The sequence below is a fragment of the Zonotrichia albicollis genome, chromosome 16 (assembly GCF_047830755.1).
Source record: "Zonotrichia albicollis isolate bZonAlb1 chromosome 16, bZonAlb1.hap1, whole genome shotgun sequence".
Lineage (NCBI taxonomy): Eukaryota > Metazoa > Chordata > Aves > Passeriformes > Passerellidae > Zonotrichia > Zonotrichia albicollis.
In genome coordinates, this window is record NC_133834.1 from 10,542,251 (window position 1) to 10,558,631 (window position 16,381).

The following is a 16,381-nucleotide window of genomic DNA, read 5'->3' on the forward strand; positions in this document are numbered from 1 at the left end:
CTCTCTTTGGACTTGGGTTCTTTTCTCTTCCATGGCCTCTGTGAGTTTTATTCATAGACCTTGGGGAGGACTTGAAAGAGAGACAAGGGAAACAGTCCACTGAGGTTTAGCAGAACAAAAGAAATCCAAATGTTCTAAGATATGGAAATGCAATAATGAACTCCAGTTATCTACGTGTGCAATATCTATACTGCTACAATTAATAATTGATTGTCCCAATGTCCTGGATTAGAAGATTTTTAAAGATTCATTAGGATTGACTTTCTTCTTTGGGATGCTCTTAGGTATTTTGAAGATTGAGCACTGTAATTTGGGAGAAGACACATTGCCTTTTGCAGATGTAGAGGTTCAATTCGTGCTTCAAGCACAAAATTAAATTCGGAATTAGCTAGAGACCGAATAATCCCTCTTACAAATTTGTGAAATGCCTTTGCTAAAGTGCATCAGAACTTGTCCTTTCTACTTCAGTTTTTCATTCACATTCTCTGAGAAGCAATTTCTCCATCACAGTGTTGTGTTCCATTTCCAATTGGAACTCACATCCAAATTATCTGTGGACTGCAGCTTTCCTGGTGCCCTGGCACTCTATCCTGCAAAATGCTTTTTCACAGCAGGTCATTGATCTTCTAGTCTAGCTTGAAGGTAGCTGAAATGTCAATATAGCTTCTAGTCATTTTTTTCTGTTCTTTTTTTCCAATGATGTATGAATTATAATAATACTGAAAATGTATTCCCTAATCACTGGCTAAGGATTAGGGATTGGTACCATGGAAATTCTTCCCCCATATTGAAGTCATATCTTAAACTGGAAAACACACCAAGAAAGCTAATACTGACCTTTTCATACTGTCCTTTTTGGCCCTCTACATTGCCTGCTGTATTTTCTATAAACAATGAAGTTTATGACATTAAACATTATAAAATAATTACTCAGCTGACTGTATTCCAAGAGAGTAAAAAGGCCTGTATGCCCATGCAGTGCTTCAGTAAGAACACCACTAAATGTTTGAAAATTAGTCAATCATGCAAAATAATAATAATAAAAAAATGTTGGCAGGAACAATTGCAGTTTCTTGCCCACCTCTGTCCATGCTGGCAGTAGCAAGCACTGCTAGGTGACAGTGTCCTTCATCTGAGGCCAAATCTCATCAGTGAAATATGGACTCAAAGTTAAGAGTACACAAGAGAGGGAGGGAGTGGATTTGCTTCCTTAGCTGTAAGTGGAGTGGTTTAATGGCAGTGGGGATGTGGCACAGCCAGAACCAGCAATGCTCCATTTCAGGCACGGGATGAGGCTGTTGGTGTTTGTGGTGCTGCCCAGGAAGCTGGAATGGCAGCAGCACAAGGGAATAGATACCAGAGATAAATGCAGAGACCAGATGTGTCAGGAGGGCTTCAGCCACAACACTGCAGTTTATTTACAAAGAAGAAATAAGGTTATAACTGATCAGATGGAAAGAGCAGACTTCTCCTGCCACATCTAAAACAATCACAAGAATTTGTGAAATTTGTCTTGTGATGTTAAAGGGAAGGGCCAAAGGAAAGGGCCTGAGCGCATCAGGGAGGTACCAAGTGCAGGCAGTGGAGAGGAGGGGGCATGAAAGGGTCTGGTTGGGTGTCAGGATGCTTCTCTGACGAGTTCTCCCTCTGATCAACACAGCCTGTCCCAGCTCTTCACTAACTCACTCCACTCTCTAAACAAGTCCTAATAGTTATAGCAAGCAGAGGAAAGTTCTGTCTAAACCACAGATCCTGCTTTCTAGAGCATCCAGCTTCCCACGTAATTTATGAAATCTGAGGACATCTGAAACTAGGGTGCTGTGAGTTGAAATCTGCTATATTTGCAACTCCTGGCTCGATAAGTCTGCAGTGCTCCACGAATGAAGCATTAAATGGTGCTGTATTTTTAAACTTGCAAAGACTTTCAAATTCTGTGAGCAGTGATTTTTGCGTTTTAACTGGTTTGACTCCTTGCTCTCCCTAGGGGAAATGGAAGAGTTAGAAACCCTGTGGCTGACTGGTATTTGTCACAACGAGAAGAACGAAGTCATGAGCAGCCAGCTGGACATCGACAACATGGCAGGAGTGTTCTACATGCTCGCAGCAGCCATGGCACTCAGCTTAATAACCTTTGTCTGGGAGCACTTATTTTACTGGAAACTCAGATTCTGCTTCACTGGAGTCTGCTCAGATAGGCCAGGATTGCTGTTCTCAATCAGCAGGGTCAGTACTGCTTTCATTTATCCCCTTTAGGCAACAGAAGGAATAAATGCTGCCTCCCTAAAATATCATCCTTCCTTTTATTCCAACCTGAACATTTAAAATACAGGTTAGAGCAGCAGTGTGGTGGTCTGGAGTAGTCAATGGGCTTAAGATGTATTTTCAGTCTTTGGGAAGTCTTAATCCATTGGATTTTTCAGGATATGAATTATTTTATACCAGCATAATCAGTAATTGAATACTGAAAACAAATACAGTAAAGGGAAATTTCGATGAAGAAATGGTAGATGCAGGAAATGTATTCATTTCCACATTAAAATCCAAACAAAAGAAATACTAATTTGATAAGAGACATTAGCCGTGGGCTTTGTGCATTTCTTAAGCAAGAGAATTTTAATTTATAAAAATACAGTGGAATATTTTTGTAAGCTTTTCTTGATAAAAAACTTGAATAAATTGTATGAGAAAAGGTCAAACACAGGTATAATTTATGTCTGGTTAGACACTAAGGCAAGTTTTAATGATAACTTTACCAGACCCAAAGGGGATTTACTTATTCAAGAAACTGATACTTGTAAAAAATATGGAAAAGTGGCTTATTCTATTATTTTTGACAAATTGGTTGGGTTTTTTTTTTTAATATATTTTTAAAACAGGTAGAACTTTCATTAGGTAATTGATTTTTCTTGATTTTTTATATAGCTGAGGGGAACTGAAAATGATACTAAAATGGCTAATTGCTTTAAAGTGTGCTGCAATTACCCTGTTGAGTAGATTGGAGCATTTTGGAACTGCATTAAAAATAGTCTGCACTACCCTGTTGGGGATTGTCTAGAAACCACATGCACCTTAACCTCCACATTTTATATTGGAACTTTATGTTTCTGGCCTTTTTTATATGAAATTCTCCTAAGAATTGCAGGGGAAAAGAAGTATTTATGCCAAAGGTAAACGTCTGAGAATTGCTAATTCACAGGGTTGGAAATGTCAATTGGGCTCACAGGAGTGACCAAAGAAGTTGAAGTGAGAAAATGGGCTTCAGCCTTTTGCTCACAATTAACTCAGATGCAGCTTTAAAAAGATCTGGGGTTTTTTGAGATAGGGATCAGAAAAGCTAAAATATGATGGCTAGAAGCCTTTTTATTTCAGTACAAGTGAAGAATACCTTAATCTCCAATAAAATAGTCCCACTACAGGCTTGTTTAGAAGGGAAACTGAATCACTGGTTTAAAATAAGAGAGTATCTATTACTGAAGGTTAGTTTCATTTTGTGACAAGATTAGGGAAGCCTTTGGGCTACCTTCTAATCCTGTATTGTGGAATAAGCTGGGGAGGCCAAGACAGACCACTGGTTTGTGAAATACTGGCAGTTTTTCTCCTTTGTAGTTCTAATAGATATAGCAGAAAATATTCCTCCATTTCAATGCAAGGAAATGATAAAAAATTGGAGATGTACTTTTAATCTTTCCAGTAATGAGATAAGAAATGTTTAATTTTTCTTTATTGCTAATTAAAACTAAAATGGAACTTGTAAGAAGTTATACTTAGGGATTTAATTTGTTTTATATTACTCCTATTACAGGGTATTTACAGTTGCATTCATGGAGTACACATTGAAGAGAAGAAGAAGTCTCCTGACTTTTCTTTGACCAATTCACAAACCAACATGTTAAAACTGCTGCGAACAGCGAAGAACATGACCAATATCAACCCTTCAAGAATTGACTCCCCCAAAAGAACAGCTGATTTCATTCAGAGGGGTTCTTTGATTATGGACATGGTCATGGATAAAGGAAACTTGGTATTTTCTGATAACAGATCCTTTCAGACAAAGGATAACTTTTTTGGTGACAACATAAGTGAACTGCAGACACTTCCTGGCAATCGACACAAGGACAACCTGAACAATTATGTTTTCCAAGGTCAGCATCCTCTCACACTGAATGAATCCAATCCAAATACAGTAGAGGTTGCAGTAACAACAGAAGCAAAAGTGAACTCCCGGCCCAGGCAGCTTTGGATGAAATCTGTTGAATCTTTACGCCAAGATTCTGTGCGTCAGGGCCAAGGTTCCCAGAGAGAAAACGGGTCTGAGGAAAACAGGCAGCTTTCATTGAAAAGCCAAAGATACCTTCCTGAAGAGATTGTTCATTCAGATGTCTCAGAGACATCAAGCAGAGCTACTTGCCACATGGAAGCTGAAAACAACAACAAGCACCACAAAACCAAGGACAATTTTAAAAAAAGGACAGTCGCATCAAAATACCCAAAAGACACTAGTGATGTGGAACTGACATATCTGAAAACCAAGCAGGGCTCTCCACGGGATAAAATCTACACGATTGATGCTGACAAGGAGCCAGGATTCCGCTTGGACACACCTCAGTACATCGAAAACATTGTCCTTCCAGAACCTGTAGAGCTTCCTGATGTTTACCAAGATCACAACGACAACTACCGGAAAGCCGAGCACGCCAACAGGACTCCATCACACAATGAAGACAGTCTTCCAAATAATGACCAGTTTAAACTCTATGGAAAGCACTACACTCTCAAAGAAAAAAATACTTCCCTAGGTGACATGAATGATAGGTTCAGGCAGAATTCCACGCACTGCAGGAGCTGTCTCTCCAACATGCCCACCTACGCCGGGCACTACTCAACCAGATCTCCCTATAAATGCGATGCGTGCTTACGGATGGGGAACCTCTATGACATTGAGGAAGATCAGATGCTGCAGGACACAACGAACTTATCACTTCCTGAAGAAATATATGAGCGTACTTGGTCACAAAGTAGTGCTCTTCAATATTCTAAAAAGAATAAACTGAGGATTAGCAGGCAACACTCTTTTGATAATATCGCTGATAAGTCCAGGGAAATTGATATTGGAAGACCTTCTCGTAGTATAAGCTTGAAAGAAAGAGAGAAATTTCTTCAAAGTAGTCCATATGCAAGCATGTTTAGTGTTCCCTCAAGCAAACTGTTGGGCAACAAGGCCTCACTTTTAACCCATGCTCTGGAGGACAGTAAGAGGAGCAAGTCCCTGTACGCTGTGCACTCGGATGATAACCCCTTCCTGCACTCCTATCGTGATGACCAGCATTTATCTCTTAGGCGAAGTCCAGCTGATCTTTATAAACATTCATTGCCAACAAGAGGAAGAAATGATAATTATTTAAGGTCATCCATACAGTCTACAGCATCATACTCTTCCAGGGATGGTCGGATCCATAATGACATGTACATTTCAGAGCATGTTTTGCCTTACGTTGCAAATAGGAATAGCTTGTACTCAACTCCAAGGTTTTTAAATTCCTGTAGCAATACACGTGTGTATAAGAAAAGGCCTAGCATTGAATCAGATGTTTAAATTTTCCATGAACACTTTATCTATAGGGAAAGAATAGTTGCCACCATCTTAGAGGGAGAATTTTTCCTTTAACAGTATCCTGCTCTGGTAAATGATACGTAAACCTCTCCCTTTCCCAATGTACTTTTGTACATGAATAGGTAAACTGGTATGCTCTGATCTATCCTTTTAAAATATGTCTTGTTAAAAAGGATAAAAAATAGCCATTTATGTGTGCTTTATATATAAATGGCAAGTTGTACTGAAATAGCCCCAATATATGTTGGCAACTATGCTGTTTTGTACCTAATTATTTTACTATTTCGGTTATTCTAATTTATGTTGCTAAGTATCATTCAATGTACTTTTGTCCTTAGAAATGTTTAATAATTTTCTAGTACTGGATAAGCAATATGGTATGCATGTAGTATGACACAGACAACAAGAAATAGGGATGCATTTGCACAGATTCAAAAGTAAAAGAGAACAGAAAGCTAAGACTTCCAAAAATATATTTTAGCTTCATAATCATTTTCAAAGCCAAATAATTTAAAAAAACCCCAAACCCCAGGACCTTAATAAATAAAATACAGTGTGTTAGCACAAAAATTAGGATGTTCCTTCTAGACTGACAGACAGTAGATGGGAAGGCAGTAACCCCAAACATGTGAACTGCTGTGTACCAAAAGGAAGCCCCATAGATATTGGTTAATGTTCATGTACAAATGCTTTTCTTATATTGCACATGCACTTACCATTACAAAGTAAGTTCATTGAAAAGTTTGCATTAATCGTGTCAGAAATTTCACAGCTGCCTAATCCAGAGTATATATTTTTAGATATCACTATATGGCACTTACTATGGAGCTGTGGACTTTATTAGTAACCTTGAGGCCTAATGTGTACGTAAGTTTGCATTTGCCCCTTACTGGTGATTACTCAGGGCTGTATAGTATTTCTTTTATTCTTTCACTTCCCAAACCAAATCCCAACCCACTGTAGTTCTTTGTTCATAGTGTATTAGTGACAACTAATTAATTGTATATTAATAGTACTGAAGCTGTTAATACAGTATCAAACACCGACAGCCATAAGTTCAGTGTGATCAGTGAGGAGCATGGTACCATTTATTTCCATACACAGAGAAGGATTAACACCTTTGGAAGGACTTCTTCCTTCCACAATATTGTGCATATTTGTTGAACATCAGACCATTTTTCTAACCTCTCCAACCAAGTCTGTTGTATAAAGTGAATATATGCACATGTAACTAAGAAACAGTAACTTTATTATCACTTACTGATACACAAAGATATTCACATAACAGGGATGCATTGTTATATGACTTTTCCTTCTATAGGTGTCAATCAGATTATTTCACAAATAAAATGTCTGCTACACACCCCTCCATACCCTCACTGGAATAAAAAGAACCCACTAGATTTTAACCATAAGGGAGCATGAAAGGGAAGAGAGGAAGCCTTTCAGGAGAAGAATGTACAGCTGCAAATTTAATTTCAACTAAAGAAGTAAATATAATTATTAATACATTTAACTACTGAAAGTGTTCCAGAGGTGGTGCTCTCCCATTTTCCTGCTACTCTGAGAATTGCTTTAGGATTTTTGTGTAGATGAAATTTTTATTATTCAAGCATTATTCCCTCCATTTCACTGAAGAACGGTGAGCAGGGAAACCATTACCACTGTGAGTTGGAAAATGTGAATATTATCCTAACTTTTCTCTGAACTGAAACTCTTTTCAGCAGAATCGTGCCTGTCAGCTGTAATTGAAGCATCTGCATGCCAGAGGTGCAGTATGCAAGGTGTTTAATTTAGAACAGCATACTGCAGAGCAGAGTACAAATGGGAGATAATATAAATGGGAGATGTGTAGGGATAGTCAAAATAAAGTTTCTTGAATTTTGTTTACAGATTTTTTTTTATTAAACAGATTTAAACTGACTTTGGCTATCAAAGTCCAGAATGAGTTCTTGGTATTTGCAAATGAATTTGTACCTTCACCATGATGGTGAAGGTTGATATTTTTTAAGGAATGAAATGTAATCAGATTTGGGCTTCCAAGTCTCTTTCCAGCTTCCAAAAATCTCAGTATACTTTATTATAAGTATGATCAGAAAGCATATCTATGGGTATCTCTTTGCTGTTCAGGTAAAAATATGTTTTGGGTATTCTTTATTCAACATTTGGTTATACTTACTGGCCCTGATTCACATGGGATGCTTTCTGATTCCTCACTGGAGGGAGTTTTTATAAACAGAAGATCCTTACCTACCCTTAGAGAGACTTCTTAGGAAGAGTTGTGTGAGCTAAGCGGGGTTAGGATGTCTGTGGGATGAACACTTGCCATGAACCCAAGCCTTTTCCCAAAGACACAATTATGCTTTGCTCTTATGTCTGCTGGAAGGCAAATGCACTGAAGGCATAATGTTGTAATGACTATAATAAAAATATTTCAGCCAAATTTTAATATCCAGTCCAAATCATAGTATATTAACCAAAATCCAAAGTGTTTTGAACTATCTAGTGTGTATCAGCAGATATGATGTTTGCTGATGTCGTGCCAAATCCTGCCATGGAAGTTGCTGAGCATATTACCCAGTAAATCATAAAACTCAGTGGTGGCTCTTGTCTTTCACATCATCATTAAGCTCTCAAGTATTTGTTGATTGCTCCAAGTCTTTTGTATGATCATCTCTATCTAACCAGACACACATTATATTCAATATTTATATAAGTACTGTATGGGAAGCTGTGGGAAAGAAAAATTCCCATTTACATTTTCTCTCTTGAGATTCACTTGTAAATATCCTCAACCCAGGTGGATTTATCTTTCTGTGAAATGTACAAGCAAATTAGCTACAACAAAATTTATTGCAGTGTTTGCTTTTTCTGATTTGAGCAGATTTCTGGTGACTGTAGAGATTTATTATTATTATCTGCAATATGCAATACAACCACCTGCCCTAAACCAAAATAATGAGACTGAGGGAAGACTTGATAATGTTGCACAGCAGTTGTTCACATGGAAATGTAAGATGCTGCCTTAAAGAGGGACAAACCCCACCAGATACTGAAATTAGAGGGAGTCAGAGTCTGCATGCTTTTGTTGTTGTGATCTTGGCATAAATCTGAGTTGATGAAGGGGGAAGGAGAGCTGAGGCAGGGCTGAGGGCAGTACCGGTGTGCTTGCAGATGTGCTCGTGTAAAGAAGAAGCAGCTGAGAAGTTGAAGAAAAATCTTCAACAGAGCCACAAGCCACAGCTTGTGAGGCTCAGCCTAGAGCGCGTGGAATTCTGAGTTTTGCCTGAGCTTTGTTGATATATTTGCACTGACTTTCAATTAAACCGAGATCAAGACTTTCTGTATTTCCCTCTCTCTCACTCTAGCTGCTGCTATACTTGAAGAGGAGAAAAGAATCTTCCTGCATAAGTGGCCATCCTTTCTGTACCTTTCTGGATGGTGCTGGTGACTTGTTACATTTTCCTGATTACAGCTCTAGCAGTTTGTTGGTCATTCCTATCACCACGATTTCCCGTGACTCCAGCTGGAACTGAATCAGGCTGTAAATGATTTGGGCCATTCTTGGTAGCATGTCCTGTAGTGTTACACTGCTCCTGGACGACACCTTTTGTGGAGGCAGGATATTGAATTGCTGAGGAATGCAGTAGGTACATGGAGGTAAAAACAGATATGTAGACATACCTGCCTCTTGCTTTTTTTCCTCTTTTAAAGATATTGTAGAATTTCTTCATGTTTTTGTCTTTCCCTTTTCGCCACAGTAAATTTTCCTTTTTTCTCTCAGATAGATTTTGTGTTCTGCTTGTGTTTCTTAGAACAGTGTAGCCACCCACTAATTTAAAAGCATGGAAATAAGATACTTTAATATATAAGATAAAATAAGGGAAAATTAAGAGATTTTGCATTTCTGGAAAATTTAATTTAATGTTTTTGCAGCTTTTCCTCAGAACTCATTACTCTGCTATCTAAGAAGCTTGGTTAGGAAAAAAAGAGTGCTGTGGACAAAGAGAAATGAAATCACCGCCAGCTCACTGTGTTTTGGCAGCATCTCATAAATACATGTCTCTTTATGGTCTTTCAGGAACATTTAAGAGGTGAAATAAGGCTCACAAGAGAAATCAGGTGTGGTTGTTTGTTTTTTTTTCCTGATGAAAGAAAATATTTTTATACAGTTTTAAAGAAGCAAAGGCTAGAGCTGTGAGAGTAGCTTTGGGTTTCTGTTCTGGAAGGCTGAGCTCTGTTAGCAGTGGGGAGAGAGAGGGAGAAAAAGCAAGAGAAAGAAAACTCCCTGTGGATGGAAGTTCAGAGGACTGAATGCTCTGGAGCAGCTATGTGGGGGATGTGTCCAGAAATATATTACCTCTCGCTGTTGACTTTTTAGAAAGCATAGGCTCCTAACTCATATAGCGCAGTTAGGCGGGCTTAGAAAAGCAATGCTCTATTTACCCCTCAGCCTCAAAAATCTGCCAGGTAAATCTGCCAGTGAGTACCAGGTTCAGCCTTGGAGGTGTTATAGGTTCCTGTGCTCATGAAAATAGGGTTTTTGTTGGGGTTTGCAACACCCACCCCCTGCACAGTTGGGGTAATAATTTGCTTTATACCATGTGACTGCCCAGCAAGGGTGAAAAGTATCAGAATCTAATCCTTGTGTAATAAATTGCTGCTTTCATATTTCTGCAGTGTACCATTTGCACCTTAGAGATGGGGAAGATTTTGGTACTGTTCCCTCCCTTGCTGGGTTTATCAATGTAGAATGGAAATTGTGTCACAAATCTAAGGGTCTGAGAATCTACCTGGATTTAGGAAGAATTCAAGAGGGGAAATTTTTTTTTTTGTTATTTTACATTGCATTTAAGATATTTGATATATAAAACCTAGTGAAAACAGAACTTTTATGAAAAAAAAATCCTCTCCTACTTAATATAAAAGAATAACTATCCTGTGGCTTGGCTAGATTGTGTCGAGTGTTAATCATCACATTCTGTGCTTCTTTCAAGATGAGTGTCATACATTCCCTTCTTTCCCAGCTCTGGTCCTATCTTAGCTCAAAAGTCCTTTTAAAGTAGATACTTTTCCGGAGTAGGACAGTCTGGTTTGCAACATATAAACAGTTTTCCAGGGATAGACTTAAATTATTTTCTCAGCAATGATATTTTTTTTTTTTTATTGCTAATATAAACTTCCTTTTTCATGAGAACTGAGCCTTCCAAACTTAGCAGTACTGAAGGAACTTCTGAAAGAACATAAAGGCCTTTCAAAGTGTGACTTACGATATGAGCCATTTCCCTGCCCAAACTCACCTGTACTGTCTTATTTAAATGTATTGGCAGCATGTCAGCATTTGAGGGAGCTCAGTTTAATCACAGCTCTGTATTCCTTTGTGATGTGGGTAAAGCACAGACAGGAATGTGGTGTGATGGAAGAAAGGCTCGATGTGCTGTGGCTGGGGTCACCTGTGAAGCTGTGGTTAAATGGGAGTAGCCTCAGGACTACTGTGCTGTCTGTTCCATGTTTCTGGCCATGCAGAGTGTCTGTCTGTGTGCCCATCCTGTCCCTGGTGTGAAGCTCTGTCCCGTTCCTCGCTGTCCTTGTGGAGCTGCCCCATGCTCGCCCCATTCCCGTGTCGCAGCGGTGTCTGTCAGAGGGGAGGTGGCTGCTTGTGCTCTCGAGGGAGCTGCAATCCTGCCCTGCTGGGGAGGGTTCCTGCACTCTCTGTAAATAAGCTCTTCATTTATTTCCCTCACTCAAGCTTTAACTTTTTTTTCCCCCTGCTTCTCTCGACCTGTGTACAGAGAATGCGCTCTAAAAATATGTGCTCTTCCAAAGTCCTGTGGCTTTGGAAGCCAGGAATACAGGTGTGCATCACCCTGCAATGCAGTGAAAATGCACTTGGTTCTCCTCGTGGGATCATCAGCTTTTTTGTTCCATACTGCAGAATGTATCTGCCATGGTTTAAACTGTTCTTTTTAAAAAAAAAAATTCTGCCATTCTAACAGCTGTAAGAATCCACTGCTGATTTTGTGATGATTTTGTCATATCTATAATTTAAGAACCAGAAATAATATAAGTAAAAATAAGTTACCTCACTATTTACCAGGTTTTTGTTGTTTTGCGCTTAAATGACAATTTTTACTCCTTTTGCTTAATTCTTTACCTGTATTGGAAACAAGGCTAAATTAGTAGAGCATATAGCCATGCTGTAACATTGTCATGCAATACCTTTATTAATAGATAACCACACTAAATATAGTATTACATATTTAAAAGAGATGGGTTCGACTCTCCAACTCTTAAAAAGTAGTGGTGATAAGCAGTTATACTACTAGATGTTTTGTCCTTTCCCTTTTGTATTAGTATTTGTTTTCACTAATATATTTCAAAAATTATATTTCTGTGCACGTTAGAAAACTGTGAAAATAAATACCAATAAATATTGTGATACTTATTCAGTGCACTGTAAAGTTCCAAGTGAGATGGTACTTTGCTTCTGGGAATTGATGAAAGTTTCCTCACTTCTCAGAAATGGTACTAAGCTTTAATGTGGGAAAATGGTAATATTTACAGTGACATGAAATTTTAATGGAGAATGTCTTGTTTTGCACTTCTGGTACTATTAGAAGAAATGATATGTTTTTCTCAGCAAATGCATTATGAGATTACATTTTTAAATTTGTTTTGTGCATTGCAGTACATAAGAATAACCGCTTTGAAGAGATTTGTGTTACTCCATTACTACAGCATTTTTTTGTCTGATAATGTTTTTTCCTGAGCCCGTTGAATAATGGTATTTAATGGCAAAAACCTTTTTGGGAATGTATTTTGGCTTCTGTCTCACATTGCAAACCCTGAACTTGGACTCAGTGATGCAGTGGAAGGCCCTGGTGAGGCTGCTCTGCCTTTCTGCGCTCCTGGGGACGGGGACCTTCCTTGTTCCCAGCTGGGACCAGATTAGAGGAGTCCAGGACACTTTTGGAGGATGTGCTGTGCAACAATGCAAGTGTAAATGATCTTCAAAAGTGGAAATAAAAATAAGTTGGAGGCTCTCAGTTAGCCACACTAGTTGGGGGGGGTAGTTTGTGACAGGGGTCTGCAGTTTCTGGAGGAGATGATAATTTTTAACTAAAGTAATTTGAATTCCACTTAAGTTTCTGAAAGTAACTGAAAAAGCGGGAGTTTCCTTTTTCTTTTAAAGCCAAAGTCTTTACGTTTTCATATGAGGTTTCACAGGAAAATGGGCCAAAGAATACAATTAAATATGCAAATGGTTAATCCTATGGAAAAGGGTATCCTGTTATCTTGATATGCACAAGCATATTAATGGTAATAGGAACAATGTGTGTAATTTTCCTGTATATTGCTATGTAGGTTGCACTATTTTGAATGACACAAGCCTGATATTTTAATTACCAAATACCATGAGATGCTGTTTATTAATAGTTGAAACTTGTTAACCTAAATATATATACAGTATACACAGGCGTGCGTGCATACACCTTCCAAGCAGTCATGCGTGAGTAATCTCCCAAAGCTGTGGGACACATCTCAGCAGTACTTTATTTTAAGTGGTTTTCTCTTTTCCAAACCTCCCACATCTAGAAATCCTCTAGCAGCTCTTATTGTAGTGTTTGATACTGGGTACAGAAGGGGCTAAAGGACTGGTTTGGGTCAGGATTGCTCTGTGCTAGGACACATGGGAAAATTCAGAGAGTTGCTGTCCAAAAGAGCTGGAATTGATGCTTGCTGTAATAACCAAGCCATAGGAAAAGGATGGCTTTTCATGATGGTTTAAAAGTCTTGGCCAGAGAGGCTCTGTTGGCCTGGTGACTGTCCTTAAACTCAGTCTGAACTTAGACTGACCTTAAACTCGGTGTCAGCTCATGTGATCCACGTCTGGTCATCTGTTACTTTGGGCAGCTGAGGAAGGATCCTCCAGAACAAATCCCCAGGGAAGAGGAGCTGGAGTGTGCACCAGTGTGTTCTCCCATGCAGACTGGGCAGGCTCCAAAATGGGTTTTTCATGCCTGGCAAGATTTAGCAGTGGTGGGTAAGGCACAATCACATCTCCCCTGCACAGGCTTTTGTGCCTGCTGGTACTGGTGGTGTGGAGATTTGCACTGAGGAATAAGTGTGGAAATGGCTTCTTTTCTAAATTTATACTGCTCTAACTAAAACTTAAAAAAAAAATACCTTGGGATAATTTGTTGGAAGTAATTATTGAGCTGTTTTTGAAAGAGAAAGTTGTATAATTACCAAATTTTCCACCTTAACCAAGAAACAATAAATTCTGTAGGGTCAGATTTTATTTACTGCTCATTGCAGGTGTGTTTTGGAGAAGAACTTGGTTTCAAGAAAATTTTTGCTTAGTCTAGGTTTGGGTTACAAATGTGGAAAAAGCACCTTTTGACTTAAATAGGGATGTTTGAGGGAGTGATGGGAGGGCAGATCCTGAGTGCAGTTCATGCTCAGATTTTAAAAATCTCCATGTTTTAAAACCTCATGTTGCAAAGGTTTGGAAATTGCATCATGTTAAATTGTGTGCAGCTAGGAAGGAAACCGGTGCAATTCCAGTAAGAGCTGTTAGCACTTTATACTTGATATCAGGTAAAGTATTTAGAAGTAGTCTTGCTCATTTCAGAACATCCATTTTGAACCAATGAAGAGGAGCCTGATCTCTCTGTCTTCTCACTCACACCCATGCACAGTGGATCTCGTGCCCTCCCTGCTAAAACCAGGAGGCACAAACAGAATTCATTAATGTGTTAAGCAAACTCCTACCTGATTCTTAACCCATCACTGCATTTTATGCAAAATTTGCATCCATACATGTTAGGGTCTCACAAGCACTTCACCTGTGAGTTAATAATGTTGATTTTAATTCATCAGATTCAAATTCACACTAAACCTTAAGGGTATTTTGTGCTTCCTTTCATCCTGTTTAAGGATATTTGTGGGCTTAGATGAAACACTAATATTTCTGTGCTGCTAAACAAAACCCACCAGAAATATTTTAAAAATCTCAAATTACACTTTGAAAAACATTTTTTACCTGTTTACTTGAATAATGTCAATTTAATGTGTTGTCTTGATCAGTTTTTGTACATATACATGTGTATATATATAAGCTATATATAAATATGTATATGTATAAAGTTTTTTGGGGAGAATGAGGGGCAAGACAGAAATCCAGAGTTGTGACAAAGATTCTATAATAATTTATTAACAGTTTCAAGTATTATGTTGTTGTTTTGAGTTTGATTAGAAGTTAATTGCAGTTGAACTATGAAAAATGAAATGCAACCGAGAAAAAGAATTCACAATATTAACTTGGGATTTTTTTTTAAAAGAAATTTAGTTACTAGTACAGTTGGAAGAATATTCTTTTTTAGTGGAGGAAAAGAACTCCAGGTGTAATAGTTTGTATCGATTACATGGAGCACTAACCTACAATGCACTAGGAGAAATTTGCATGCAAAAAAAAAATTCTACCAGAAATCTTGGAACCATTCAATTCCATACACAGTAAACTAAAAATCCTGTCACTTCTGTTATTTCCTAGTGCAATTTGCTGTAGCAGTCTCAAAAGTGTCATACTTCAAAGCAAAGTGTAAGTCACAAATTTCTGATTACTGGCAAAGAATAGTAGAGATTTGAAGAGCTCTTAACATCTGGGAAAACAAATCAGGATGTTAGAGTAGAAATAAAAGAATATTGGTGAAGTGGAATCAACTATAAAATAATTATGTTTTTAGAGAATCCAGAATTCCATTATAAAATTCACAATCTAATGGATTCTTCAAAAGAAAGGGTTTGGGGGAAAAGGGAAGTTTTAAAATCTAGTTTTGACATTCCAATTACTGCCTGTTTTTGTGGCTAGGTTTAGCAAAGTGAAATGAGTTAGAGCACACGCAGTTTCAGCTGCTGTGTGGCACAGACACGTGAGCACCCAGCTCCCCTGCAGCCTCTGCTCCTTCCCTGGGACCTGGGGGAGGCTGGAGCTGCCCCAGAGCAGCGTGGGGGAGCTGGGGTCTCACTCCTCTCTCCTGTGTTCACATCCTGTCTCACTGCAGTTCACCCTGACCATATTCTAACCCAGTGCATGACTGAGTGCTAATACTGTATAAATATTTTGAAACATATCTTTAAAGAAAAAAAAAGTTTGCTTCAAACTTTTTATGATAGAGAAATATATAATTATTATGGTTGTCTGACAAATTGTATTGTGTTCATTTTTTTTTTTTTGTTAAATATGTAGAAAAACATTAAGGGAATGGGGGACTTGAATGTCTGTGTGTACTGAAATGTATATAACTATTTGGAAGAACACATGTGCCAAGTATAACATGATGTAAAAATTGTAAATATACGAAAAATTCATTTTTCTAATAAAGATAATTTCTGCCAATTAATATGAAAAGGAACAATGTTATCATTCTTGTCTGTCTTCCTTGTTAAATGGGACAAGATGAGGCATCACCTAGGAAGAAGGTTTACATTTGTTTTTTCCTTAGCCATTGATGTGATTTGAAGGGTGCTAACAGCCACATGTTTGGAGACATCCTGTGCTGTTAGAAATTATCTAAAGGTGAAGATGCCTGAAGCTAAAGCTGACAGTATGTGCTTGGTGATCCCAATTTAATTTAATTCACAAAGAGGATCAAGACAATTAACTTATGGAGAATCCCTTTGTTGTGAGAATGGTGCTTTGAGAGGTGCTCCCTGAGCAGAGGGAGCAGGAGGAGCTCAGTGAAGGACAGTCCCCTCCCCTGGGGC

At 38.4% G+C, this 16,381-nt stretch overlaps 1 protein-coding gene across 2 annotated transcripts in view; it reads left to right on the forward strand.

Annotated features, from left to right (window-relative positions):
- Nucleotides 1–16,017, forward strand: part of GRIN2A (glutamate ionotropic receptor NMDA type subunit 2A) — a 156,919-nt gene extending 140,902 nt beyond the window's left edge. Inside the window, exons 13-15 of one of the 2 annotated variants that reach the window (XM_014267491.3) lie at nt 1,985–2,223; nt 3,803–5,463; nt 8,980–16,017. In XM_014267491.3, the coding sequence (XP_014122966.2) occupies nt 1,985–2,223; nt 3,803–5,463; nt 8,980–8,995 (1,916 nt within the window). In that variant the 3' untranslated portion in view covers nt 8,996–16,017. Of the gene's footprint in view, nt 1–1,984; nt 2,224–3,802 lie in introns of both variants that reach the window. The other variant, XM_005487641.4, reaches the window with a different exon arrangement.
- Nucleotides 16,018–16,381: the final 364 nt, after the last annotated feature.